Source organism: Alligator sinensis, unplaced genomic scaffold (genome assembly GCF_000455745.1).
Source record: "Alligator sinensis unplaced genomic scaffold, ASM45574v1 scaffold234_1, whole genome shotgun sequence".
Lineage (NCBI taxonomy): Eukaryota > Metazoa > Chordata > Crocodylia > Alligatoridae > Alligator > Alligator sinensis.
In genome coordinates, this window is record NW_005842334.1 from 41,119 (window position 1) to 68,733 (window position 27,615).

At 46.1% G+C, this 27,615-nt stretch overlaps 1 protein-coding gene across 1 annotated transcript in view; it reads right to left on the reverse strand.

Moving 5' to 3' along the window:
• MALRD1 (MAM and LDL receptor class A domain containing 1) overlaps positions 1 to 27,615 on the reverse strand; it is a 455,974-nt gene that overhangs the window by 25,628 nt on the left and 402,731 nt on the right. Inside the window, exon 32 of the mRNA XM_025210089.1 lies at positions 17,485 to 17,686. Coding sequence (XP_025065874.1) covers positions 17,485 to 17,686 — 202 coding nt within the window. The remainder of the gene's footprint in view (positions 1 to 17,484; positions 17,687 to 27,615) is intronic.

Consider the following 27,615-nt stretch of genomic DNA (forward strand, 5'->3'; position numbering starts at 1 on the left):
AGGCAGACCCTGCTGTGCCTGCAAGTCTCTGCCAGAGCTCTGCCCAGCCCAGAGAGCATACCAGGATGCTGGGTGAGTCGGGTTTATTTTAAACCAGCAAGGGGTCTGGGATAGACATTGCATGAACTGGTTTGAGCCAAATCAGTTAAGTCTGATACTACATTCAACCAGGTTTATCTCAAACCAGTTTCAGACATTTTCAAACGGGTTTATATGCATTGAACATCTGTTCTGTTACAGGTTTAAACCAGTTTCTGATCACTTAAACTGGTTTATGTATAATGTCTGTCCCTAGCCTTTGTAGTGTAGTTTAGATCAGTAATGAACAGAACACGTTTGCCCTTTGGTGGGGAGTGGGGAATGGACAAATATTAGACTAGGTTCTGCCATTTTTAAACCAGTCCACGTGTGCTGAACTTCTGTTCCATTCTTGTTATAGACCAGTTTTGTGTGCCAAACTTCTCTTCTGTTATGGGTATAGACTAATTTCTGATCACTTATACTGGTAAAAGTATAATGTCTGTACCTGGCTTCCCATTACAGCTTGTGGAAGGGCTCCCTTTTAGTTCTGTTGTCTTTGAATTGGGCCACTAATGACCCATACTATGACAGAATTATTTTTTACACAAAGAATTTGCCTCCTAAATCTAATGAAAAAGGGTGGCTTTTTGGTGCAACCTAACCCCACCCCCAGTTTTCCTTATATAAGAATCCTAATTTATCAAGTGCCCAATAAAATGCACTAAATAGAAGGAATGAGATAGAAGCCTTCACACTGATTTCAGAGATATTGAAGAAAATTAATTGAGATACATTGAAAAATCCATTTGCCTCTTTAATTCTCCTCCTTGCCTCCTGCTTCAGAATTTAGAACATTTTCACTATTGGGCAGACTACTGAAAAGGACTCCAGCAGATTTGAAATTAATTTGTATTTTATCCTGTCTGGATAGTGCTGTATTTAGCAGGGCAAACTGCACAATCAATGACACAGAATAAATTTAAACAGAGCCTGATCCAATAGCTTCATATGATTCTATGAATGCATATTTTGTTCATGTTCAAAATTGCACTAAGCTATTTATTTTCTCTAGGTTAAACAATCATAGTTCACCAGAGGCCAAATGTAACATTGAGCTTCAAATTCATGAGACATGGGACTCTTAACTTTCACTTTGATGGCCCATATTATTGGATAAAACTTGCCCATTGCTGTGTACTGCACATTTTCTATACTTTGCTACATTTTGGCAACGTGCTGCTCAGAAGCAAGCAATCTGTGTTATTGCCTATCATATTCATGTGATTTCTTTTAAGTAGAAATAGAAAACTGGGAAAAATCTATGAAGATTTAGTTTCCAACAGACTGAAGCAGGGACCATGGGGACAATTTTAAAGCAAAGTAAAAAGAAATCACTGCAACCAACAGAAATCAATCACATTTTACATTGGCTCTTTAAAAATAAAGTATTTTTTTTTTCAAGCTCAACTTTTAAAGGAAGAAAAGACTGGAGTCTTCGGAAGTACAAACTTAAGTTTGTATACAGCAGCTTCTGAAGAGAATATCTTAAATTTTGTATGATGATAAACCCGAACTTGGCATTATTAAACAAAAATCTTCCTGAGTGTGTGTGTGTGTGTGTGTGTGTGTGTGTGTGTGTGTGTGTGTGCGCCTGCCTAATTCAGAGCTCCTAAATTTGCTTGCCCATGTTTTTGTAACATACTTATCTCATTCTGGTTGAAAAAATAATTATTTCCATGACATCTGAAGATTCGCCTGAAAATTCAACAAGACAAAATTTCCTTCTTTCTTTCACAGATTCATAGACTGTAAGGGGCCTTGGAAGATCATCAGGTCCAGCCCCCTGCACCAAGCGGGAAAGATAACTGGGGGTCAGGTGACCCCAGCAAGGTGACTGTCTAGTTTCCTCTTGAAGATTTCTGGTGGTGATTGCACCACCTCTGGAAGGAGCCTGTTCCAGAGTCTGGACACCCTGACAGTGAAGACTTTTTTCCTAATGTTGAGCCTGAATCGCTCTTCCAGGAGTTTGTGGCCCTTACTCCTAGTTTACCCCTTGGGTGCCCTGGTGAACAGTTGCTCACTGAGCCCTTGATGTACTAGTGTAGTGGTAAGCTGCTACCAGGTCCCCTCTCAGCCTTCTTTTCTTCAGGCTGAAGAGTCCCAGATACCTCAGCCTTTCCTCTTATGGCTCGCTGTGTAAGACTCTGATCATATGGGTGGCTCTTCTTTGGACTCTCTCAAGCTTGTCCATGTCCTTGTTAGAGTGAGGTGTCCAAAACTTTCCTTCATTCTTTTATAAATAGATGAGAAAAATGGATGGTGCCATGACAACTTAATTGATTAATTAACGTTTTTTTTCAGTTGTTGTAGAACAACATAAAAAAAAAAATCAGGTCCTCCGATTTTCAGATAAAGATTTCTGTTTATCATAAGAAACTTAAGCTACTTATAACAAGCATAAACATACAGGTCCTCAAACCATAAGGGCTTGAGTATACCCTAGCCATTTTAAACATGCTCCAAGCCAGAAATGTATCAGTGAGGCTGCTCCTGGCTCATCTTCCTGTGCCAGCTCTTGATCTCTTGGTCCCTGGACTTGAGAGTGGGTACTGGGGATAATTTCCAGGGTTGGAGTGTGTCTGCAGGCTCAGGTGGGCAGGGTGTGCTCTAGGCCCAGGGCCCAGGACTCCTTGCTGCTGTGGTGCAGGCAAACTCACAGAATAAGGAGGAGCTGGTCAGTGTGGTGATGACAGTGGTGTTAATACAGAAATTCTGGTCAGCACCATGGGCTTATTGACAAGCACTCTATAAAGAAAATAAAACAGAATGACAAAGGTTGTCTGAGACTCTAGGCCTTGGTATTTAGATTTTGATCATACTGAGCAAGTATTAAGTGGGTGATATTAAATATACAAAGTCTGCTTAATATAGAAAGGGTTTAAGACATATATGGCCTGACTAACCCTGAGGGAGGAACCACAGGAGTAACCATGTATGGGGAGAAGGTCTGAGCTGACAATTGTATCCTTCTATTAATGCAGTGGTTAATAAAATCAGAGACTAGAAGGACGGGGGTGCATTTCCACCTGCAATTAATGTGTATAAATACACACTGGAACTTACTGCTCTGGAGTTTTTTCATGTACAGCAGTGCACATGTAGATGCTGCTCTGGGTGGTTGGGATACAGGGTGTTTGAGCACAGGTCTAGCCAGCTGGCAGCTCCTGTACTGTGGCACCCTGTGTCCAGGCAGCTACTCAGTACATAGAGATGGAGTGAGTAGTCACCCCATCTCCATGCACTGCCAAGCACCTGGCTGGAGCACAGGGTGCCTGCCAGCTAGCTCCGCACTGAGGAACCCTGTGCCCCAGACACCCCACCCGTCGCAGCACATGGAGATCTTCATGTGCTGTTGAATGGCTGCCTGGGGCTCAGGGTGCACCAATGCAGGGGCTGCCTGCTGGCTAGCCTTAAACTGAGGCATCCTGTGTCCCAACCAGCCAGGGCAGCGTCTATACGTGCATTGCAGTACATGAAACTCTGCAGCAGGGTAGTATTTGTATTTTACCAGACTACCCTGCTGCGGAGTTTATATTAGTTTTGTGTGCCCTAAGAGAGGCAGAAGTGTAGATACTAAGACATTTACTGTGCAGTTAATTAGGTAAATGCACAGTGAATGTCTCATGTAGGCATGCCCAGGATGTGGGAGAAGGTTGGAGGAGTATAGATTCTACTCAGTCCGTCAAGTAAGTTTTGAACAGGTTAGGCAAGGCACCTACTTATACACAGACATGGGCGCTGGTGCCACCTTAGTCAGGGGGGGGCATGTGCCCCACACAGTGACCAGCCAAAGAATGAGGGGTCCCCCCCCATGGCCAAACTTGCTGACTGGGGTGGGGGGTATCCTGCAGCTGATCGTGCTGACTGGGAAGTGGCCACGGTGCTCCTGGAAGTGGCCATGGCACTTCACCCAGCACTCCCACTCCCCAGCCAGCTTTTGCGGGGGCGGGGGGGGGGGACACCGGTGCTCCCACCTGCCCCCCTTGCCCATCACCTAAGTGGGTAGTGTAGCCTGTCAGGGGTGCACTAGTGCTTTCAGGGGGTGCATGTGCACCCCTGTGCACCCTGTACATGTCACCACTGTACACAGAAGAAGAAATTATCTCTGTCCTGAAAAGTTTTAAAATATCAGGTAGAAATCCTACAATTAGCTTTGTTCAGGTGCATATCTGTCCCTATATGGATTTCATTCACTTTCTTTCTCTTCCTCTGCAGGGGTGGGATAAGACATAACAGTCTTATAATGCAACAAGGGCAGTTTAAGTTGGATATGGGGATTCTAACTATGAAGATGGTTAAGCACTGGAATAGAATATCTAGAGAGTATTGTTGCATTTTTATTATCACTCTGTATCAATAAACTCACCTATTACCAACTGGCAGATGTTGTGGTTGGTCTGAGGGTTGTGCTCACCCAGAACAAAGGTATAGGGGCTGGGTCCAAATCTAGTGCCAATACTACTATGCCTCCTTCCCCTGCCCTCACTCCTACCTCTGAAGGGTGGGCTCTGATCAGTACGGGCAGAGGGGAACTCTTCCCCACTCTCTTCCTCCACTCTCATGGGGCAGGGAGGGGTGGCTTTTGAGGTGCTCCCTGGCCTGGCCCAGCCCAGCTGGGGCATGGGGAGAGGCTTTAGTGGAGTCACAGCTGCTGGGGGGTGGTCCCAGCCCTGTGGCCCAGCCTGGTCTGGCCTCATTCAGCCCCAGCTAAGGCAGCCTCTTGGGTGGTTGGGCCAAGCTGTGAGAGTGGGGCTACCCCCAGTGTGTGCAGCTCAGTGATGGGGAGGCCAGCACAGCTGGGCAGCTGCTTCCCCTGTCAGTGAGCACAACCTAGCATCCGTGGCCAGCGACTGGCTGGATAGCAGCTTATGCAGGCCCGCTAAGAAGCACTGCAGAAGCTTGTGGGGTCCCAGCAAGTCTCCAGGGTGGGCAGCTACTGGGCTATGGACCTACAGTGCCTCTGAGTGGGCCTGGATAACCTGCTGCTTGGCCAGCCGCTGGGCGGGCCGGATTGCACGGGCAACTTGTGCCTCCCAAGTCTGAAGGGGGCACCAGATCACTGACCAAGGGAGGGGAGATCCCCCATTGGCCAATCGCTGACCAGAGTGGAGGGGGGTCCCCCAGTGGCTGATCACCAAGCCAGCAGCAAAACTGGAAGTGGACTTCTGCTGGCACTTCCAGTTTTGCAGCTGGCACTTCCAAGGCGTGCACGGCTGATCTCAGGGGGTACACGTGCACCCCCTCTGTGTCGCCAATGCCAGGTTGCACTCACTGATGGGGAAAGGAGCTGCCTGGCTGTGCTGGCCTCCCCATCACTGAGATGCACCCACCGGAGTGGCCCCACCCCCACAGCTCATCCTGGCCTCACCAAATGGCTGCCTTAGCCGGGGCTGAGAGAAGACAAGCTGGGCTGGGTTGTGGGGGCAGAAGGGACAGAGGGAGGAATTAACCTCTCTCTCTGCCCCCTTCACCTTAACTGCACTATGCCAGGATGGTTGTCCCATGGGGCAGGGAGCAGGGCTCTGTTCTATGCTGGGGGGACTCTTTTCCCTTCTCCACCCCCCAGGGGGGAAATTTCCCCCTCTGGGGCAAGAGCTGGGGCCAGGGCCAGGCAGCCTGCACAGAGAACCCCCTCCCTGCCCCTCAGTGGCAGGAGTGGGGGCAGGGGTAAGAGGAGGAGGAGGAAGAGTACACATCCCCCCTCCCTGCCCCACGGGGCGGGGAGGAGAGGTAGCAGAAGAGTCCCCATCTGGGGCCAGGCAGCATTGTATGGAGCCCGCCTTCCCTCTTGGTGGTGGGGGAGAAACAGAGGAAGAGTCCCCCTTCAGGGCTGAGCAGCTTTGCAGTGCCCCCCTCCCCACCCCAGGGTGGTGGTGGGGGAGATGGGGGAGGGGGGAGCCTTCCCAGCACCAAACAGAGCTCCCCTCCATGCTCCATGGCAGTGTGGGAGAGGGAGAAGGGGAAGAGTTCCCCTTTGGGCCAGGCAACCCTGTGTGTGGGGATTGCTTCCAGCTGTCAGGGAGCAGCTGGGGCAGGCAGAGCTCTCCTCCCCCTCCCCCTTCCTTCCCCCCTAACCCCAAGAAGATGATTCCTCTTCTCCTACCCTCCAAACTCTGCAGGCTGAGGTGAGGGTTTAAACCCTAATTCAGGCCTGCTGAGGCCTGGTGATGCCCCTCTCAGCTCAGCTTCCCTGTTGGAAGGGAAGAGCTTCTCTAGCATCCCCAGGCTGCTGGCCTGAGCCACTACAGGCATGTGCTGCACATCTATCTACTTGCAAACCAGTTCATTTTCTGCAGATGAAACTAACCTGCAAAGATTGAATCAATTCAGGCTCGGGCTCTTTGAATGTCTGTCCCTAGCCTAAGAGGTCAAGCGTTTCTTATGTTTGCAGAGGCAGTGACACTGCTTAAACATTAAAGGGCTTATTTTGTAATATGGAATATACCACAATTGTAAGTAATTAGTTAAAACAATCTTATTCATAGGTGCCATTTAGAATGCTTCAGTGTATGTAAACACTGAAGCAGCAACCAAATTTAGCATCCAGTTGTATTTTCTTTTCTAGTGGGCGATCTGTGTAAGGGCAAGTATCACATTTGAATGATCTCTGAAAAAAATCCACAAAGTCAAATCTGTGGTCTTATTTATGACTTTCTGACAAACTTATGAATTGCTGTGGGTATTCAGTAAAGCATTAAGGTGACTACTGATAATTCACTGAATGAGTCCCAAGCACTTCTTTTGGTATATAAAGCCATATATAATTTAGACCTAATCTACCTGAGAGACCATCAGATCTTGAAATATTTGCATTTGATGGGGTTGGAAATATTTACTAGCTACAGTGTAATTTTGAATGTCCAGAGGTTAGTTCTTTATCTCTGGAAATCCTGTTGCTTTGGAGAGATCTCCTCTATCTGTTATTATCACTGTTAATCTGAGTTCAATACTTCAGTGTCTGCAGCAAAGCTAATACATTTTAATAGTAATATTAATAAAAGCTAAGTCTTACAGGACATCTTCAGCAATGGATCTTAAAACACTTTACAGTAGAGGTAAGCAACATTGTCTCTGTTTTACAGAGGGGTAGACTGAGACATAGGTAATGAAGTGATTTATACAAGGTCACAAAGCAGACTGGGAGCTGAACTGGAAACAATGAAAGTTTCTGCCCAGTTCAATCCAGTGCTTGACCTGGGTTCTTTACAGGGATAGGAGAGTGGCAGGGTCATTAAGTCCCTGGCACTCCATCCCATGAGAATACTAATCAACTAAAAGACACATTCAAAAGTCAGCCTGTGAGGCTGTTTGGGATGGTTCGCTTCAGAAGAAAGGAGAAGATTTGCTCTGAAACAAGGGAATAACTCTATCTTGATTGGAAACTTACTGCTGGTTTGAGGTTACTGGTTTTCAGCTTGGCTACACACTGAAAGAAAGAATGAGCACAAAAAGACTTCACAAACAGCCTTGCTTGTTTTATTTGGAAAAAGGGAAAACTTCCAGTGGGCTGTGGCTACTGCCAGTATATTTGAAAACTTGACTATACCTTGCTCTGGCTATGAAAAGCAGAAGCCCCCTGTAACAAGGGGCCTTCTCAGGGCTCTTGATGTTCACCTGCCCACCTGTTTCTGGGCTAACCGCCTGCCTCTATCACGTGCCATGCCTTTATGGAAAAATGAGTAAGATGTTACTTTGGCAGGAGGCTGCCCATTTAAAGCCCTGCTGACTAGGGGTGATATCCCCAGCTCTGAACCTTCCCCTACACTGGGGCCAATGCCTCGCAGATTGCATCCCAGGCAGCTAAGCTTACCTGTACCCTTCTCCTTCTCTGGCTGTGGTCCCCTCTCTGGGATCTTTGGCTCCCCCTTAGGCCCTGCCCCCACCTTCAAGCCAGTCGGAATCCCAAGCCTCTTGCTCTGGGCATCCCTCGTGGTGGGCCCCTGGCCCTTTTGACCCACCTTGGGTCCTGGCCCCAGCAGTGACCAGTTCGAGGGTCTATCCAGTCAGGTCTGATCCACTTGCTTTCTCTGCCTCACAACTCCAGTGGATCAAACTGAGCCTCACACCTCTCAAAAATCTCACAGGTCTGGGATTTCCCCAGCCAGGACTGTGCAGGGTCTGGACATTATAAAGTGCCTCCTCCCTGCCTTTCACCAGGGAGGTTTGTGGTCCTGGCATTTCCTGTGGCTGCCATGCCACCAGCAGTCCCACCAGGGCTCCTGACCCTGGGAGGGTGCAGTTTTAGGTCATACCCAGGACCTGGGGCCTCCTTCATCCCCACAGCCCCAGCCCATAGATCTCCAAGTTGTTCCTGGCCCAAGGAACTCAGCAGGGAGATGTTCTTCTCCTGCTGGCTGGTCTCAAACAGCATTCCTCAGCACAGAGAGCTGGCATTAAATGGCCGCCCTCATCAGACACCTGCCATCTCCCTGGCCTAGCCCTTAAAGTGGCAGGCACCAACAGTGCCCTGCCATACCCCCTCTTTTCACAACACAGTCCTGGTCAACAGCTAGTTTTTAGCATCAAACAAAGATTGAATTGTTTAATAAAAAAAAACTGCCATGTTGTTGGGAAGGTAGGAAATTTGTACATTCAGACTTCAGGGTCATGACTAGAACTTCAGAGAACCACACCTCCGTCAAATATCTCTATTTGATGGAGGCCACATCTTTACCATGACAGCAGCATATACTAGACAGGCTGTTTCAAAGCACACACTACCCCCATTTACTTCTTTGTAAATCCTTGAAAACTGGAAAAAAACTGGTGAAGAGGCTTGGATGCCCTTGAGAGTGGTCACTGGTGATGACCCTCGAGTGTCTATACCGGCATATTTCCAGGGTTAACACATACATACAGGAGCAGGCATGTGGGGTATGAACAAAGAACATAGTACCACTGCACTGGAGATGTGTCAAGAGCTTCACATCCCACCTGAGTCCAAACAAGTACTCAACAATTCATTTACAAACTCCTATTGCTATATTGGAATCCACCTGCGAAGTCATGCTAAAAATCCTATTGTGGTGAGTGTTGATCCAAATGGGGTTTACTCAGGACATGGCATACTGAGGTATTTTCTTGACTGACTCTAGAATGATTGATTATCAGTAAGATTGTCTTTTGGAAGTGGAATGATCATGTTTTTGATGATATATGTGCAAGGCTTTTGATTATGAGATAAAAAGGCAAAAAAAAAAAAGCTTTATCCCCAGTCTAAAAACATATTAGGCTTGTGTGGTAAGCCACACTTTAGTCTGTAGCCAGCAGCACACAAGGAGCATCACGTTTGGTTGCCTTTGACTATGAGTGACCACATACCCATTTATAGTTGGATCAAATCAGGTGCAGCCTTTGGCATGATTTCAGAGCAAGGCTTGAACTTACACCATTTTAACTATTTTGACGTAACAAGGAGCACCAGTCTCAAGTTGCAGCAACGGAAGTTTAAATTGGACATTAGGAAGAATTTTCTCACTAGGAGCGTAGTAAAACACTGAAACAGGTTATCCAGAGAGGTGGTGGAATCTCCATCCTTGGAGGCATTCAAGACCCAGCTAGACAAACCTTTGGCTGGGATGGTGTAGTTGGGGCTGGTCCTGCTTTGAGCAGGGGGTTGGACTAGATGATCTCCTGTGGTCCCTTCCAACCCTAACTTTCTAAATGATTCTATGAACTACTTAACATTGTAACCACTCTGCTCCTAGGATCTATATAGAAATAGGTGAAAAACAAAAATATAAATTTTAATAGCCAAAAGTTTGGATGTTTAATTTACAAAATAACTAGCCCCCTCTGGGCTAGATTTGAGATTATAATCTTGCAAATAAGGCATTTTAACACTATTACAGATACTTCCAAATATCATCTGGTCTAGAATTACCATGAGAATAGCTGGTTGCGCAGTACTCCAATACTTCATCATCTGCTTCTATTTGAAGCTCAGCATGGAAGCATGTTATTTAGCTATGTTTTTAAATTACTGAACTTCTCAAAAACTTAAAGTACTAATTAAAGGTTCAAGTATAAGGAGAAGGTTTCAGTTGTTCTGAATTGCATTCAACAGTCCTGATAACTGACTAAATCCAGTATCATATACACTAGAACTAGCCCCTCCTCAGTGGACAGGAATGCAAGATTTGTGCATGGCATGTCCTACAGAAGATCCTGGATCTTTTGAAAGGCAAGACTTCCTTTACATGCAGTTCTGAAATTAAATTCAATGCCATCTGCTATCTATACAGTGAATACTCAGAGTAACTTCCTACAGCACTATACTGAGTAGAAGCTTGATAATATTTTGCTCAACTACTCAGGAATATACTTGGATCTGGAGAAACTCTCTTGGCTAATGAATGCTCACTACTTAAAAACAAATAAAAACCTCAGCTGAATTAGAGCTGCTGGTAATGCTTTATTGCTTAGTGCTCCCAACCAGCTAAATTGTGATTGCTTCTATTTAGAACATGTTGCCCCGGGAAACCTAAAGTAATTAAAGAGAGGATGGAGAAATAATAATGCAGAAAGAGAGAGAAAAAGTCTGTAGTCACAAAACAATCTTTTAAAAGGGAGGAACATTACAAAAGTATCATAACTGCATGTAATGCATACTTTTGAGTTTGAACAAAGATAAATATGATAAGTAAAATCCAAAGCAGAACTAGAAAAGGACTGTACACTTTTTCACCTAAGAACTTTATCTGACTGATTTAGAGCTTTTACAAAATTCTTTAAGAAAGGCAAACTGCACTCAAATTTCTGATTGTTGTGGTGTTGTGATGCTGGCAGAGTGATATCTTCAAATTTACCATTAAAAAGTGGCCATTTGGAAAACAGTTATTATAACAAGCTCACAATAGGTGTTGCATCTAGGACAAATCACTGGCTTGCATCCATAGATGCTTCTCAAGCAAATCCCGGGACGTCATTCTCCCCTTGTACTCGGCCTTAGTGAGGCCGCAGCTGGAGTACTGCATCCAGTTTTGGGCTCCACAATTCAAAAAGGATGTGGAGAAGCTTGAGAGAGTTCAGAGAAGAGCCACGTGCATGATCAGAGGTCAGGGAAGCAGACCCTACGATGACAGGCTGAGAGCCATGGGGCTCTTTAGCCTGGAAAAGCGCAGGCTCAGGGGTGATCTGATGGCCACCTACAAGTTTATCGGGGTGACCGCCAGTATCTGGGGAAACGTTTGTTCACCAGAGCACCCCAAGGGATGACGAGGTTGAATGGTCACAAACTACTACAAGAACGTTTCAGGCTGGACATAAGGAAGAACTTCTTTACTGTCCGAGCCCCCAAGGTCTGGAACAGCCTGCCACCGGAGGTGTTTCAAGCGCCTTCATTGAACACCTTCAAGATGAAACTGGATGCTTATCTTGCTGGGATCCTATGACCCCAGCTGACTTCCTGCCCCTTGGGCAGGGGGCTGGACTTGATGATCTTCCGAGGTCCCTTCCAACCCTAATGTCTATGAAATCTATGAAAATCATGAATAAACCAAAGGAAAGATTTCCTTTCTGTGTACTGTTGAAATTTTTTTTGCTAATCAGCTACAGAGACCTAAGATAGTTAATTATTGCTTCTTTATCAGTTCAGATCAACTTTCTGGCCAACAGGAGTTAGGGAGAGAATTCTTCTCAGGACAGCCCAGGTCTATTGGAAAAAAATGTAAAGGAGCTGAGTTCTTTGTCAATTCATGTGGTTCAACAGTGAAAGTACCTGAAGGTCACCAGCAGACACTTATTCCATCTAAATACCATAGCTTGTCTGGCCAGGAGGCCTCATTTCTTAGCTCTGACTGCTTCATTCCTAAACTAAATAAAAGATTACATTACATTTGGAATTTTAATGGCCAGTTGTCAGAGTACAAGGTGTCAATGCAAGAAGTAAACAAAGGTAAATACAGAATTGGGAGACAGGCTAGTAGAAAATAGAAAGATGAGTGAAACATGGAATTATAGGGCTGGGTGGGAGAGACAGAAGTTAAATGGAATACACAAAATTGGGATATCTGGCTGAATGAAGGACATAAATGCACTGTTAGAATTGGCCATTTTGGGCAGAGTCAAGGAAAAGAATCAGAAGGTGGAATGTGAAACTTACAAGATGAACATAGAAAGGGAAAAGATGAGAATGGGATGTTATGAGAGCATGTAAATTTTGAGAGGTTAGAAGATCTCAGGTCCTGAAAATGAGCCATGGATTTGAACAAGTAGCAAATCACACTGAACATAGGAAGAGGGGTAAAAAAAATTCAAAGGTATGGAAAAACATTAAAAGATCCTGGTTTCCTTATGGCAGATGAATTCTGTCATGTGTGTAGGTCCATTATTCCCCAAACACCGAGCCTTGGTTACAACTACCGCAGTCTTAAGGATAATCTGTTTTCTTCCAATAATGAACCACAGTACAAAAAGATAGAAATAATGGAACCTTATGTAATTAGAAGTTTCTCTTTGTGCTTTCTTCCTGTTCCTGGCACATCTTATAGGAGTTGGGCAAATCGCCCTGGTCAAACTAGCAAGGACAACTAATCATCCCCCACAATGTAATGAGTTTCCCATCTTGGCACAATAGCCAAATCCAACTGAACTAAATCAGGTATTTTTAACCATATTGTGATACATATTCTGGTTTAAAACAAGATTAGTATGTGATGGTGGTAGTGACAGAGAAAAAAATACCAAAAAAAAAGCTGAGATTCTAGTTGGGTGGAACAAGGGAAACATGACTTTGAATATTTTTATATTTTCAAATCTGTTTGCTTCAGCTATACATGTATCTTTCTCTCTCTCTCTTTCTCATTTCTGTTTTCTTTGAGCAAACAGCTGTGTAATCTTTTATATAAATATGTGGATGCGGACAAAACAAGTCAAAACTGTGAATAAGTATTTGTAGAAATCAAAGTGTAAATGTGCACATAGAAATATTTGTGCTGATTAAACATGAACAAGAAGGCAGAATGCAGCCCTTTGTAGGGCTTAGATATGAGTGTTCCAATTATTCATGGGGACTAAAAATACATAATTTATAAACTCCTTTGTTCCTCCCCACGGTACTGTAAAAGCCCTCAACAAAAGTTCACAAATGATTCTTAAGACAGAACAAGCAAAGATTACTGACACAATAAACCTAGGACAAGCATTTGTCTATGTGCATGTCACAGCTCATCAGATTTCATTAAAAAAAATAACCCTGCCTGATCCATTGGCAGTATTTTTCAAAAAGATGCTGCACTTGTATTTTTAGATCTAGCAAATGTCACATATGTGAGAACATATAGTACCATCAAAGCTTCAAGTACAAACCAGCATGTGGCTGACTTCCCAAGAGACTAGCTTTATCATCATTGACAATAGAAGCAGTTTTAAACATGGTGTGATACAAGTAATTCACACATGGGCTGCATTACCTGTATGGTGTCTGAACAGTTCTAGATCATGGTAAGAGCTGTGTGAATAGTGGCAAAAATTATTCAAGGACTTTTGCACAATGCCTGTTTTTTATTTGGCCATACCAATACCTATTATTCACTTACCAACCAGTACTCGTGCAAATCGATCACCTGGGAGATAGCAATCCTCACCTATTGGAATTCACCATCCAGCGCAGGGTGGCAAAGGCCTGCAGCAAGACAGCAGCCCTGGACTTCAGGAGGGCGGATTTCATTGAGCTAAGGAGACTAGTCAGGGAGGAACTGAGGTCCCAAAGAGTGGTCGTTCCTGAAGGAGACGATCCTCCAAGCCCAAAGGGTGGCAATCCCAACATGGGCAAGAGTGCTCAAAAGCCCCCATGGCTCACCAAAAGCATCCAGGAATGTCTCAAAGCTAAGAAGGAGGTGTACACCCAATGGAAAGGAGGGGACATCACCAGGGAGGATTATACTTCTGTTGCTCAAGATTGTAGGAAGGCCAAGGCAGAGATGGAACTGGGGCTAGCAACCTGAATCAAGGATAACAAGAAATCCTTTTTTAAATACATAGGGAGTAAAAAGAATGTTCTGGGTAATGTGGGGTCTCTGCAGGACATACTTGGAAATCTGGTGGTCTCACCAGATGACAAAGCTAACCTATTTAACAATTTATTTGCCTCCATTTTTCTGAGCACGGACCAGGTCATCCCCCACACCGGGATCTCTGATGGTCCCAGGGGAGGCACAGCCAGGCCCAGGGTCAGAGAGGACCTAGTCAGGGAACTTCTGGTGGGACTGGATGTGTTCAAATCAGCAGGTCCTGACAATCTCCACCCCAGAGTGCTAAGGGAATTAGCAGAGGTCATTGTGGGACCCCCGACACAGCTTTACGAGTACTCGTAGTGTTCTGGTGAGGTGCCAGAGGACTGGAAAAGGGCCAGTGTGGTCCCCATTTTCAAAAAAGGGAGGAAGGAGGACCCAGGAAATTATAACCCTGTTAGTCTTATCTCGGTCCTGGGGAAGCTCTTTGAGAAAATTATCCAGGTGCACATCTGCGAGGGGCAAGCAGGGGAGTGTATGCTTAGGGGCAATCAACATGGGTTCATTAGAGTCAGGTCCTGTCAGACCAACCTGGTTGCCTTCTACGACCAGGTCACAAAATCCTTGGACGCAGGTGTCACGGTGGATGTAGTCTTTCTGGACTTTAGGAAGGCCTTCGACACTGTCTCTCACCCCATTCTTGTTAAAAAATTAGGAGATTGTGGTGTCGATGCCTACACAGTCAGACGGGTCGCCAATTGGCTGGAGGGCCGAACCCAGAGAGTGGTGGTGGATGGGTCATTTTCGACCTGAAGGGATGTGGGCAGTGGGGTCCCCCAGTGCTCGGTCCTTGGGCCCGCACTGTTCAACATCTTCATCAGTGACTTGGACTAGGAGGTGAAAAACACCTTGTTCAAATTCATAGATGAAACTAAGATGTGGGGAGAAGTGAGCACGCTAGAAGGGAGGGACAAGCTGCAATTTGATCTGGACAGGTTACAGGGGTGGGCAGATAAGAACAGGATGGGTTTCAACACTGACAAGTGCAAGGTACTGCATCGGGGGGGGGCGGGGGAGGAAGAACCAGCAGCATACCTACAGGCTGGGGAACTCCATTCTCATCAGCACAGCAGCAGAAAAGGATCTTGGAATCATTATTGACATTATTGGAGTCATTCTCGCAGTCAGGAAGGCTAACCACACCTTGTCACGCATCCACAGATGTATCATGCGCAGGTCAAAGGAGGTGATCCTCCCCTTCTATGCCACACTGATCAGGCCGCAGTTGGAGTACTGCATCCAGTTCTGGGCACCGCACTTCAGGAGGGATGTGGACAACATGGAGAGGGTCCAGAGGCGGGCCACTCGCATGATCAGGGAGCAGCAGGGCAGGCCCTATGAGGAGAGGCTAAGGGCCCTGAACCTGTTCAGCCTCCACAAGAAAAGGCTGAGAGGGGATCTGGTGGCCATCTAGAAACTGGTCAAGGGAAACCAGCAGGCAATGGGAGAGTCCCTGTTTCCCTGAGCACTACCGGGAGTAACAAGGAACAATGGCCATAAGTTGACTGAGAGTAGATTCAAGCTAGACATCAGGAGGCACTACTTCATAGTCAGGGCGGCTAGGATCTGGAACCAACTTCCAAGGGAAGTGGTGCTCGCTCCTACCCTGGGGGTCTTCAAAAGGAGGCTAGATAGACACCTTGCCGGGGGCATTTGACCCCAGCATTCTTTCCTGCCACGGCAGAAGGTCAGACAGGATGATCTGCTCAGGTCCCTTCCGACCCTACCAACTATGAAACTATGAAATCATTAAATTTACATCACTTTTTAAGAATGATTGATTCCTATGCAAACATTTTTAATTAGCTGTTTTTAATTGTGAGATTACGCTGTCAGGGGTTGTCAACCGGGGGTACTTGGGAAGCCTCCGGGGGGTACGTGGCAGTGGCGTGGAGAAGCGGGGGTACATGGGAAGTGCATCACTGTGTGCCATTGTGTAGCAGTGGTAGGTGGTGGTGGTGTGGTTCCCAAGTACCTTCACTTCTCCTGCTGCTGCTGTGCGTCACCACTTGCCACCACCTGCTGCCACCCAAGTACCACCCTCCCCCTGCTTGTGAACTGGCTGCTGGAGAACCACCCCCCCCCAGCTCGTCCAGGGGGTACAGCCCAGGAGGGGTACACTCCTTAAAAAAGGTTGAAAACCCCTGTACTATGTAATAGTCCACATGCATAGCAAGCAGTGTTGTAGAGCTCTAGGATTCAAGTAATTTCTTTGCACAGTTCAAGTCACAATGTTTTTTGTAGTACGCATAAGAGATCATAAAATCTCAAAGTGCCTGGCAACAAAGTAAATTTGTTATGCTGCTAAGATTTTTTATGAAGAGAGCAAAGATAAAAGAACAAACCATTTTCTTTTTTAAATAATTGTGAGTAACTTTTGTGCTTGTAAAACCCTTCCATCCCAAACTGAAGTCTTGTCTCACTGTTTTCGTCCTAGAGAAAATTGTTATAGCTGGGGTCATAACAAAACCCTTTCATATAGAGTTCACAGTAAAACTAACAGGCCTTCAATTATAGTAATTGTATTGAAGGTTACTGTAATTACTGATTTGTTCAAATGGTGTTTTTAGGGAAAAAATAACCTTACCAACTCAAGGTGTTAATATCTTTATTCAGATATTTTTATCCACTTACAAGGGTAGAACTCGTTTGATGCCCAATGGGAAATTCACACATTTAGTGAAAACCTAAATCAAAATCTGCCCTGCAGATCAGAGATAATAAATTTACTCTTTATCTCCTTTATTCCCCCAATACAAACTGATACCTATGATATGACTAGTAGCCTTCAGGGGTGGATCCAAGGGGGATGCAGTAATGTGGTTGCAGCCCGCCCTGCACTGTTTTGTTGCTGCTGTCCCCAGCTGATTTGGGTACAAGGGGAGACTCTGAGTCACTCCTGCCCTGCTCCAGACACAAGCTGTGGCTGCAGGTGGTGCCATGCTCAGGAGGGGACAGTGGCAGCAGTAGAAGGATTTCCTCTTTTTTGTACCTGCTCCCTGTCTCTTCCCCATTGTGATCCTTGCAGTCTGGAAAAGGCACTGGAAGGAAGAAACACCTGTAGCACTGTATGTGTTTAAAAAACCCAAAAGCAAAACAAAAAACAAAACAAACAAGCAACCCCTAATATTTACTATTTCCATGCAGAATTGTCCAAGATATTTAAATTTTTCTTATAGGATATTACCATACTTGTTAGCTATCATGTTGCAGTGAAGTAGTTTAAAATTCTGGATTTTTAATGGAGTTTCCTTCAAATACTTCTACTGGTAACTTCAAGTTTTTTGAAAAATGCTATGAACAGAACATAAACACTCCACTGTAAGATGGAACATATCCCCGCCCCCTCCAAAGCCATAAGTAATTTTACCATATTTGTACTATCACATACCTCCAGCCATACATTCAGGAGTGAAAGAAATATCATCAAGAGCAAATTCTGTGAGCTCATTTGCCCCCACTTCAGCTTCAAATGCAACTTTGAAAGGACTGTTACTGGAGAGGACCACATTTGCATACATCCATGTCCTTTCTTTTTTCCTGCTTGAAGACCACATGAGAATATCCATACCATGTTCTTCAACAGTGTAAACCTATTGAGGACAAAACCCAGAAAATGCAAATTCATCAACAGTAAACTACAGAGATGTACAATTAGTTTGATCCTTCCATCTGTGGTTAAAATCCATCCCTTAAACTTTAGGTATAAAGGAAATAACATAATTCAGTTGGGATGGTGGAGTCAGTCCAGTTCCTAGTAAACAAGTATTCACAAAACAAAAAATACAGCCAGAACAGTCACTAATCGGAATTTCCATCAGCAGCCTTGGCCGGCATTGGGGCTAGTGATAAGGGCCTGATTCAAAACCTGTCTGAAGTAAAAGGAAAGATTTAGCACAGATCACAAGTTACCCATTCACCTTTAGAAGTAGTCCCTCCACACACACAACCCTGTCAGTAGATATACAAGCAGAGGGCATGAGTGTCCAGGGGTTTCAGTCTGGTATCTGGCACAAACAATTAAAAAAAAAAAATGGTTGCACTCTGTGGGCATGTCCAGACGAACACGGCCATGAGGTATGTGGTGCGACAAATATGTCTGCACCACATACTGCACAGGCAGGTGTTCTCCATGCTGCAAAGGCATGCTGCCCATGCATATGCTGCTCTGCATTTTTTCCCCATTTTTTTTTTTACACCTAGAGGAAAAAGCGTTTGTTTTTTTTTAGCAAGGGGAAAAAAAGCAGAGCAGTGCACATGTGGGAAGGACACACTGCTGAAAAGCAGAGCTGGGCCACTGGGAACCCATGCTGCGGCTGCCAGCCAGGATCCACCTGGAAGGATTGCCACTGCTGCAGCCCCAGGAAGCCTCCAGAACTTCAGGTAAGGCTGCTGAGGCCAGCTGCTGGCCCCAGCCTCCCCTACCACCCTCAGGGTAACTTGCTGTGCACCAATGCGCACATGGCATGGGCATTCCCCAGGGACAAGTAGCTGCAGCACAAGAGAACCAAATGTGCATGCATGTCTGGACGTGGCCTGTGATGGCAAATTGGCTCAACCAAACTAAATTACACATGGCAATATAAAAAAATCCCAGACAAATATTAAAATGAGAAAATAAATTAGAACGGGATGCTTAACCTCCAGCCCACAGAGCTTTGTCATCTGGCCCATGGGTTTCCCCAGGGGGCGTTATATTTGGCAATGGGGGAGTGGTGGCAATTAACACCTCCACCATTATCATTCTGCCAAATTTTCAAGTCTGAATTGGGCCCTGGCAGGGCTAGACTTGCATGGCTACATTGGACCCTGGCCAAGCAGCTCATGGATGGGACTTGGCCTGCGGACTGACCTGTCACCCCTCATCTAACCTGTTAAAACATATCATTAGCAAGTTGTCTCCATCAGCTGACCAGCAGGAGGCTGAAATGTTACACTTTTGGCATTCCAGTTTACCAGAAACTGAGCCCAGCACCTGATATGCCAACAGGCCTGGAGCTCAGCTCCCACTTTGGGACCCCAAAATGACAATGGCACATGACACAATGCAAAGGTCTGACAAGGTAAGAAAATAATAGGCTTAATTCCAAGTTAATTGTACAGCCTTCAACAAGTTACCGTATCTTTGTATTCCCCGACCAAGGTGTTAGAGCCTTAATGTATAAACATCTTAAACCTAAGTATTATTGATGCCTGGATACCACCTTGTAAATAGTTTCATTCTAGTTCCTCATTCTTAATTCAAACTGCAACACAGGATAAAACTAAGCTCTAGTGGGGTATTTCACAGTGGCATCATGTAGTGCCCATGATGAATCATACCCTCAGACCAGCCTTGAATGCCAGGCTATAGGGCTGGACAGGTCAAACCACTCTTGTGATTTGAACTGTTACTGTATAATGGTCTGGTATTCCCCTTTCTAACAGGCCATCTTCAGATTACATCAGCACTTTCAGTACACTATTGAAATACCTTTGTGGTGGAAAACTAGTGAAACATTTGAAGCCAGTTACTGGAGTCCCTTCAGGCCAGTCAGTGTAAGAGTAGCTCAGAAGCTAGAAATCTCTCCAGATGTCTAGAAATTTCATAATCTGCCTTGTGCTTGGTTAGGCCTGGATAAATGTATTTATTTTAACACTATATTATTCCAGGTCTGGAGTGGACAAAAGCAATTTTTTTTTCTTGGATTGAAACTGTTCAGGTAAGAAATACATATTCAGGGAAGAAAAATCCTGTGTTGATGTAGCAGTAAGCCAGTCTTCAAATGGCTCCTTATCTTATACATGGGAGTGCTGTTCATTGCCATGTTTTTCCAGTTTTACACTGGTGTAGCTCCATCCATTGGAAATTTGTCAAACTAAGTCAACAGCAAACTGGACCCTATGTTTCTTAGGCCCTTGGCAGATATGCAAATAAAGGCACCATGGGATCTGGTGCACAATCCCCACAATCATACTTCCTGCCATGCCATATGTGCATGGCATCAAGCATGATTGTGGGATTGAGCATCAGATCCCATAGTGTCTTATTTCCAATGGAATCATGATCCTGGGCTCCCCTGCACCAGCAGTTAGAAAGTGCTTATGACTGGGAGCCCTGTCAGGTGATGGGTCGCCCAGTAGCAGGGGTGTACCATGCAGCGCCCCATACCTGGAAGCCCAGATTAGATGATGGGGCTTCCAGCTATAAAACTGCATGGTGCACCCCAGTGACTGGGAGATCCATCAGCTAATGTGGCTCCCAGCCATGACTGTTAATGGTGTGATAGGTACCATGTTTTCTATGTAATAACTTTCCGGCTTATTCCTTGTTTTATCAAACCATTAATTGCATTAAGGTAGGGGTACATAATAGCTTAAGATGTGATTAGTGGTTAATCATGCCTGAAGAGTAATGTATGCCAGGGGACTCTACAATAAAATATCTAGATTTCTATGAATATGCTATTAATATGAATCATCTTAATTGTCTCACACAGTGTTATCTTGTATCTTATTTAAATGAAGCAGAAGGAGAAATTTGCTATTCCAGAACTTCATAACTGAGTTAAGGTGAAGGGAGATCCTGAGAGGAATGATATTCTTTTGGGTAAACACTAGAATGGAGGTCTCAGTTAAATTCACAGCTCTGCCACATTTTCCCCATATGACCTGTGGGTCATGTCTTAAAGGCACATACTAGTCTTACATTTGCAACTGATAAGTTCAACAGAAGTAAGGCTGAAAGTCAATCAAACTACACATATTATAATACCTAAAGAGTGAAAGTACAGATGGGAAGTTGCCTATCTATCCAGCTCGGGGAGTGTCTCACTGACTGTGTATCCTAACCGTCATCATAGTATAATTATTGGCTAAGATTCAAAAGTGTTTCAATATTTAAACTTTTACTTTAAGATCAACACATACATCTGGCACTAACTAGTGCCTATCACATTTATTCTCCACTTTAGATTGACATTATTTCTAGATGGCTGCAAAAGAATGGCCATCTCATCTAAGTCATGGGCAATAAATCAACTAACAGAAATAGAGTTAACATTCCTTTTACTGTAAAATATTGTTTGAAACTGAAGTGGTTTATTAATGCTTTTTTGAAGTGATATTTAAAGGAATCTACCACTGTAAGCTGAGCTGTAGGTTTTATTGAGGCTTTTAGAGTGGATTCTTGGTTCTCCTCCAAGGTGCCTTTGCACCTAGCTCATTTGTAGTCAACAGGGAAACTACACTCTTTAGCAAATCCCATTTCCCTGGCTAAAATCATGACTTGGTTCTAATTCTCCAAAGCACACCCTGTCTGGTGGTGCCTTGTTAATTCTTTTTTCATCTACTATTACATTTTGGGAGAAGAGTATGAACTTTTGAAGGTCAACAGTACAAAGTGCTATTCTCTTTTTAGTCTCTCTTTACCAGCACTTGTAACTCATGAGGCTCTTCTATGCTTTCTTGCTGGCTTTCTAAAATAACCAATTATCTTCCTAATCTTCATTAACTCTAACTGCTGTCATGACAGAAGGGGCTATGTTCTATTTGGAAGGTTAATTAAGTGACTTTCTGTATAACTGAGAAGCCAATACAAATCTATAGTTTGCATACCAAGTTCTAAGATGACTGCAAATTTGCTTCATATTCTCTGACTTTTCTCCACTACATACACTGTATTCATCAACTAGGGATAGAAAAGGGACACTGTCTTATGAAAGGCAACCATACAAGTGCATTATACTAAAGGCTAAAAGTTATACTAAAAGTCTTAATTTAGCAAAATTCCAACTGAATTCAATATTGAACGACATCACATTTTTTAAAAAATTGCCTTCTCCTACATTCTTGGCTTCAGACTGTTTATGTCTTTTGTTTTATAGTAAGTGGCCATATACCTTTCCTCTCCATGTAGCATCAACATTGAAAGCAATACCTCCTCTGCCTCTGAGAGAAGCTGGAGTCACTAATACTAAGAGACGTATTTATTTACTATGTGAATAAGAATTTCAGGAATGGACAAAATATTACATTTATGACTCACAGAGGAGATTTAATTTTGGTTTCCATAAGTCTTTTTGCTTCTCTAAAAAAATATACTTCAGAACTTCTGGCTAGCTAGTTTAGCAAATATGGCTTCTAACAGGGTGCATCTACACGTGCATTTGATGGGGCACCAGTTTACTTGTGAGTAAATGGTTCCAGACACGCATCTACACATACAGGGAAGTACCACCACCCAACCTACTCACCATCAATAAAAAACCTTCTTCTCCATAAAAGTTATGTATTGTGTGCCATCCTGGGGTGGGGCCCATGAAGTGAGGGTGACTAGGGGACAGGTGGCCAGCACCCCAGCCTCTTGCCACTACCCTGCGGGTGCAGAGGCTGCAGTGAGTGCAGTGCATGGGGGGCTTGCCCAGGGGTGACAGTGGCCAGTGCACCCCCATTGTGGGCAGCTCCCTCTCTGACAGGCAATGTCCAGGGTCAACTGGTCCAGTGTGTGATCCTGGTCCCACTGTAGGCAGCTCCATGCCTATTTGGAGCTGAGGCAAGTGGTGGAACTGGGCCCAGGCAGGGGAGCTGGGTGGCACTAGACCCAGGTTAGGGGCTCTATGCTGTGGGAGGCGGTGCAGGACCTCTTCCTAGGCCCAGGTTGGGGCTTGCTGCTGGGTGGCAGGTGGCTGCCAGGGGGCAGGCAGTGCTAGGGTTGGGGACGAGGCAGCGGGTGGCATGAAAGCAGCTGCCAAGGCCAGAACAGTGTCCAGCACCCAGCAGGCATTGTTCATGGCCTGCACTGCCTGGGCCAGGGTGGCATTCTGCTCTCACAGCACCATCACCTACTCAAGCTCCAGGGCCAGGAGTTGCACACAGAACACCCTGTCTACTCAGACCCATGCCTTCTTGTTCCAGTTCTGTGCCTCTTTATGGGTGACTTCCTCCTTCTGCCACCTATCCTGGCAGGCCACTTCCTCCACCTGCTAGGCCCAAGCATCCCCCAGCCCATCCTCTGATGCCATTGCAAGGTGGTCCAGAAGGATGGTCCTATCCAGGTGGAGTGGGTGCATTTGAAGGGCCCCAGCTGTGGGTGGTGGTGACCCTGAGGCTGCATCCTGGATGCCAAGGGCAGCCTCTCCTCCTTGCATAGCTGCAGGCCCTGTAGAGCCATGAGACAGAAGCTGTTTGTGAGAGTTTGCAATGTTTCAGAGATAAGATGCTCTGTACCAGGGTCAGTGAGCTGCCCAGCCTTAGATCAGGGGTCAGGCATGCACAGGAACCATGTTAAGTCACCCTCGCAGGCCTGGATTCAGGCAGCTGCTGGCTGAGCCCCCTGCCCAGCTTGCTCCCCTGGGGCCAGAGTGCTACCAGGTGCTGGCTGTCGGCAGCTTGCCTCTCCCACCCCATTCTCAGGGCAGGACAGGCTAGGTTCCTGGCAGCACCTGTTGTCTCAGGCCCACACCCTGCTCCCCCCGCCATCCTCTGGAAGGCCAACTGCTTTGCTGCACTGCTTCTCAGCTCATGGCACTGAGCTGCTCAGCCCACTGCACTGCTGTTCAGCCCTCAACCCATGGATGCAGAAGGCATGGGGCTCCCAGATTACTGGGACAAGGAGCTGCCTGCTCCCCTGACCTCCCCACAGTGATCTTCTCTAGGGAGCCACCCCAGGGGCAGCCCCCTCCCCAAGCTCCTGCTGTGCTCTGAGTGTGCCCCTGGTGCATGTCCTCCAGGGAGTGCATGAAGAGCTGTTTGCATGGACCAAGGGGTACCAGAACCACTACACCCTGCTGCTGCTGATGGCCATGGTGCCCCAGGTGCACCTGCACACCTGGTATGCAATCCTGAGCTACAGTGGCATAGGGGGGCAAACCTGGTTTGCCTGCAACCTCTACCACTACCTGGAGGGCTACCTGTGTCTGTGCTATACATCCCTACCTGCCACAGCTGAGGAGAACATTGCCACTGGCATCAATGCATTCCTCAGCATGTCAGAGGCCCATGCCCACCTCACTGTGGGGGCAGGGGCTGCTCAATAAAGTTTGGCACTATTTCCTGACTCCCTGCATGCTGTGGAGAAGGAAACCAGGGCCAGGGGAGTGTGGGTGGGCTGGGCAGGGAGGGCAGGAAGGGGCAGGGATTGGGGCCAGAGGCAGGTGCAGGGAGGGCCCTCCCTTTTGAGTGGGGCTTACCACATGGCCAGGGCTGGCATGGATTGTGGCTCTGTGCAGTCATGGCTATTGTTGATGGCATGCAGCTACAGGCAGTGTCCTTAGATGATGGGGCACAGTGGGCAGGTGCCTGGCCCAGGGCCCCACCTCCACCCTGGAGATGAGCTCGCACTGCTGGTGGCTGGTGCTGTCATGGACAGCCATGCCTCATGGCTGGGGCTGCAGAGCTGTTAAGGCAGGCACTGGCCCAGGATTCCTGAGGTGCTGGTGGAGGTTGCAGCCAGGAAGCTCGGTGGGATGGGCTGCTGGATGCCTGTGGGGCTCTCCCCTGGTAACGTGTTACCAGGGGTGCCAGGCCGGAGCAGGGGTTCAGGCAGGCCACCTGTGCTACTGTACACATCATGGCTGTGGCCTGAGTCCTGAGGCTTGAGGATGTTTATCAGTTCCCATATAAAGGGCACAGACTTCCAGGCACTCCCTGACTAATGGTTGTGGTTGATGATGGAAACCTACTGTGCCCCCAAGGCCTTGACCTTTGTGTGGCACTGCTGTGCCAATTGGTCGTGCCCATGCTCCCACATCTGTGCTGACAGTCTATCATATATGTGGGCATTGGAGTGCCTGCCCCGCTTGAACTCATGCTGCACCTCTATCTCAACCCACAGTGCCACAAGGTCACCAGTCTCCTCCATTATTTGGGGGTTATTTGGGGCTCCACATGGCAGGCATGTGGTTGTAAGCATGGCAATGGATGAGAAGGACACCATCATCGGTCCTACACCAGCTCTCTGGGCCACTGCATGGATGTCCCTGTGCTGCTGGGCCTGGACAGCTCCCTGCAGCACCCAGTTCAGGGGCCTGGTATGGGACTGGGAGCCACGTGGGAGAGGCAATGTCCCGCAACACCTGCAAGCTTGGGGAAGTCTGCCAGGGGTGGGCTGTGGGCAGGTGGAGCTGACCATGGCAGCCAGAAGCTGCCTGCAGCTGGACCTGGGAGCTGGCAGGCCTGGCTGGAGCCTTCAGCAGCCTGGAGCAGCCTGCTGGCCTGGATGGTGTGGGCCTGGCAGGCGCACAGCAGTGCATTGCCAGAGTGCAGGTAGGCTAGCCTGAGGCCTGCCCAGGGACACACAGGGTCTTGGAGTGGCCTCAGGCTACTTGCTTATGTGCCTCAGGTCTCTCTGTGCCTGCAGGCTTTTAAAGGCCTGAGGCAGGGGCTGCCATAGAGGCATCCCAGCCCTGGGGGCAGGAGAGGCTCCCAGCCCAGGGTCCTGAGGCTAGCCTCAGGTTGGATTGCTTGTTGCTTCTGGGTCGTGTCCACATGTGCTTATCTGTGCAGTAATTAACCACTCATAAATTTGCTACCTGTATTTGCAGGTAGCAAACTTACTTATGATTAAGTGTTTACTGTTCAGTAAGCATGTACATATGTAGACATGCATTTACTATGCAGTAAATTAAGCTACAGTGCAGTTAAGCATTTTGTGTAGATGCGCCCACATTGCACTATCTATTTTGGCACTAAAAAAATATTGTAAAATGTTGTTAGTGAAAAAAAAGTTAAAAGTTGTCAGCCAATGCCTTTTTTATTTAACTATTAAATGAGCTCAAAATAATAAAAAGCATTGGTCATTTTTAGTGAAATGGACCTTTCTTATACTAAATTTTGGTGCCTTCAGTTCAACGCAATCTCTGCTAATATTAACTGCCTGACCAAGTCATTAAACTGTAATACTGAAACTATATTATTACATGGGGAATTAATTTGACTTTAAGACTCCACATTATGACAACATACAAGTAAAGCTGTAGGGGAAGAATGCTGAACAGTGAAGTTTTAATTGCTTTCCTTCTTTCCATACAAATAGACCAACAGACCAATATGGGACACCAAGGACTGGCACAAAAAACTTTTAAATGCTACAAAAGCCATCTTATGAAAGCTTGTGCTTAATACTTTGTTTCCTGGAAATTCTCTCCTGCTCAATATAAACTTGAGTGAACAGCTATCAAAATCTATGTATTTCTTTTATTTGCACTTGCAAAGTAATGCAATTTAAATGAACACATCGGAAACTACCTTGAATATAGAAATTGCCATATTAGCTTAGACCAATGGTTTGTCTAGTTCAATGTAAAATGTTTTTCAAGGGGTAGTATCAGATATTCTTGAGGAAGGTGAGAGAGACCTATACTGGACCGTTGTAAAATAAATTACCTTTATTGTTAGCTAGTAGCTGGCTGATGCCCTAACACACGAGGTCTCAGATCCCTCATTAATCTAATTATCCCTCATAAGATAATTATTTTATCTTATGCAAATTAACTATCAGTATAAATAGATAATCCTTTTTTGATTACTACCTAAGCCCTTTGGCTTAATACAATCTTATTGTACTAAGATTCATAGGTTAAATATATTTACTGGAAAAAAAGTCTCAACTTTTCCCTTTTCACTGTCCTTGAATGTGCCTTTTTTATTATAAGGGGTAAACACAACTGTCCTTTTTACCATTTATTATTTTGTATGCCTCTAATATATCTCTTCTCTAAACCAACCAGTCTATTCAGTCTTTCTTGTCATGGAGATTCTCCATCCCTTTGATAAATTGAAATCACCCCTATCTGAAAACTTCCTGTTTCTGCTTCATATTTTCTATGAGAAATCAGAGCTCTAGAGAATATTTCACATATGGGATGTAACAAACTTGTTTTAATGGAATTACAGTATTTTAGCCCAATCCTTCATACATTCTGATGCTGTTTCCTTTTTCACTTGTATTGTAAAACTAAACAGAGGCTTTCACTGATCTGTCTTAAGTTTTTATTTTTTTAAATCTGAGTAATTATAGATAATGTATATTCATGGATCCTTAATTGCTGCTGAGAGAGATCACTGGGCCTGACACCTGGCACTGCCTGTGCCATATTGCACAGGCCTGGCTTGGCCCGGCGTGGGTTTGGGCAAGTTTGGGCAGCTCCAGGCCTCTCAGGCTGCCACCCAGGGCCTGGTGCTGCTTGCAGGGACTACGTGTTGCACCAGGCCAGGTCCTGCCTCCATGGAACTGGCCCAGCCTGATCGTGCGTGGGGCCCATGGAGGCAGGACCCAGCCTGGTGCAATGCATGGTCCCTGCAAGCAGTGATGGGCTCTGGGTGACAGCCTGAGTGGTCCAGAGCTGCCCAAAGGTGCATGGCCTCATGCTGGGCTGGACTCATGTGGTGTGGCACAAGCAGCACTTGGTGCCAGGTGACCGGGGCCGCACCCCACTGCCCCATGCCATGGGGGTGGGGGAGCTGTACCAGGAGGGCCTTGAGCGTCCTGATGGCAGGTGCTGCTGTGAAGGGGGGGAGGGCAGGCTGTATTTCTGCAGGGGGG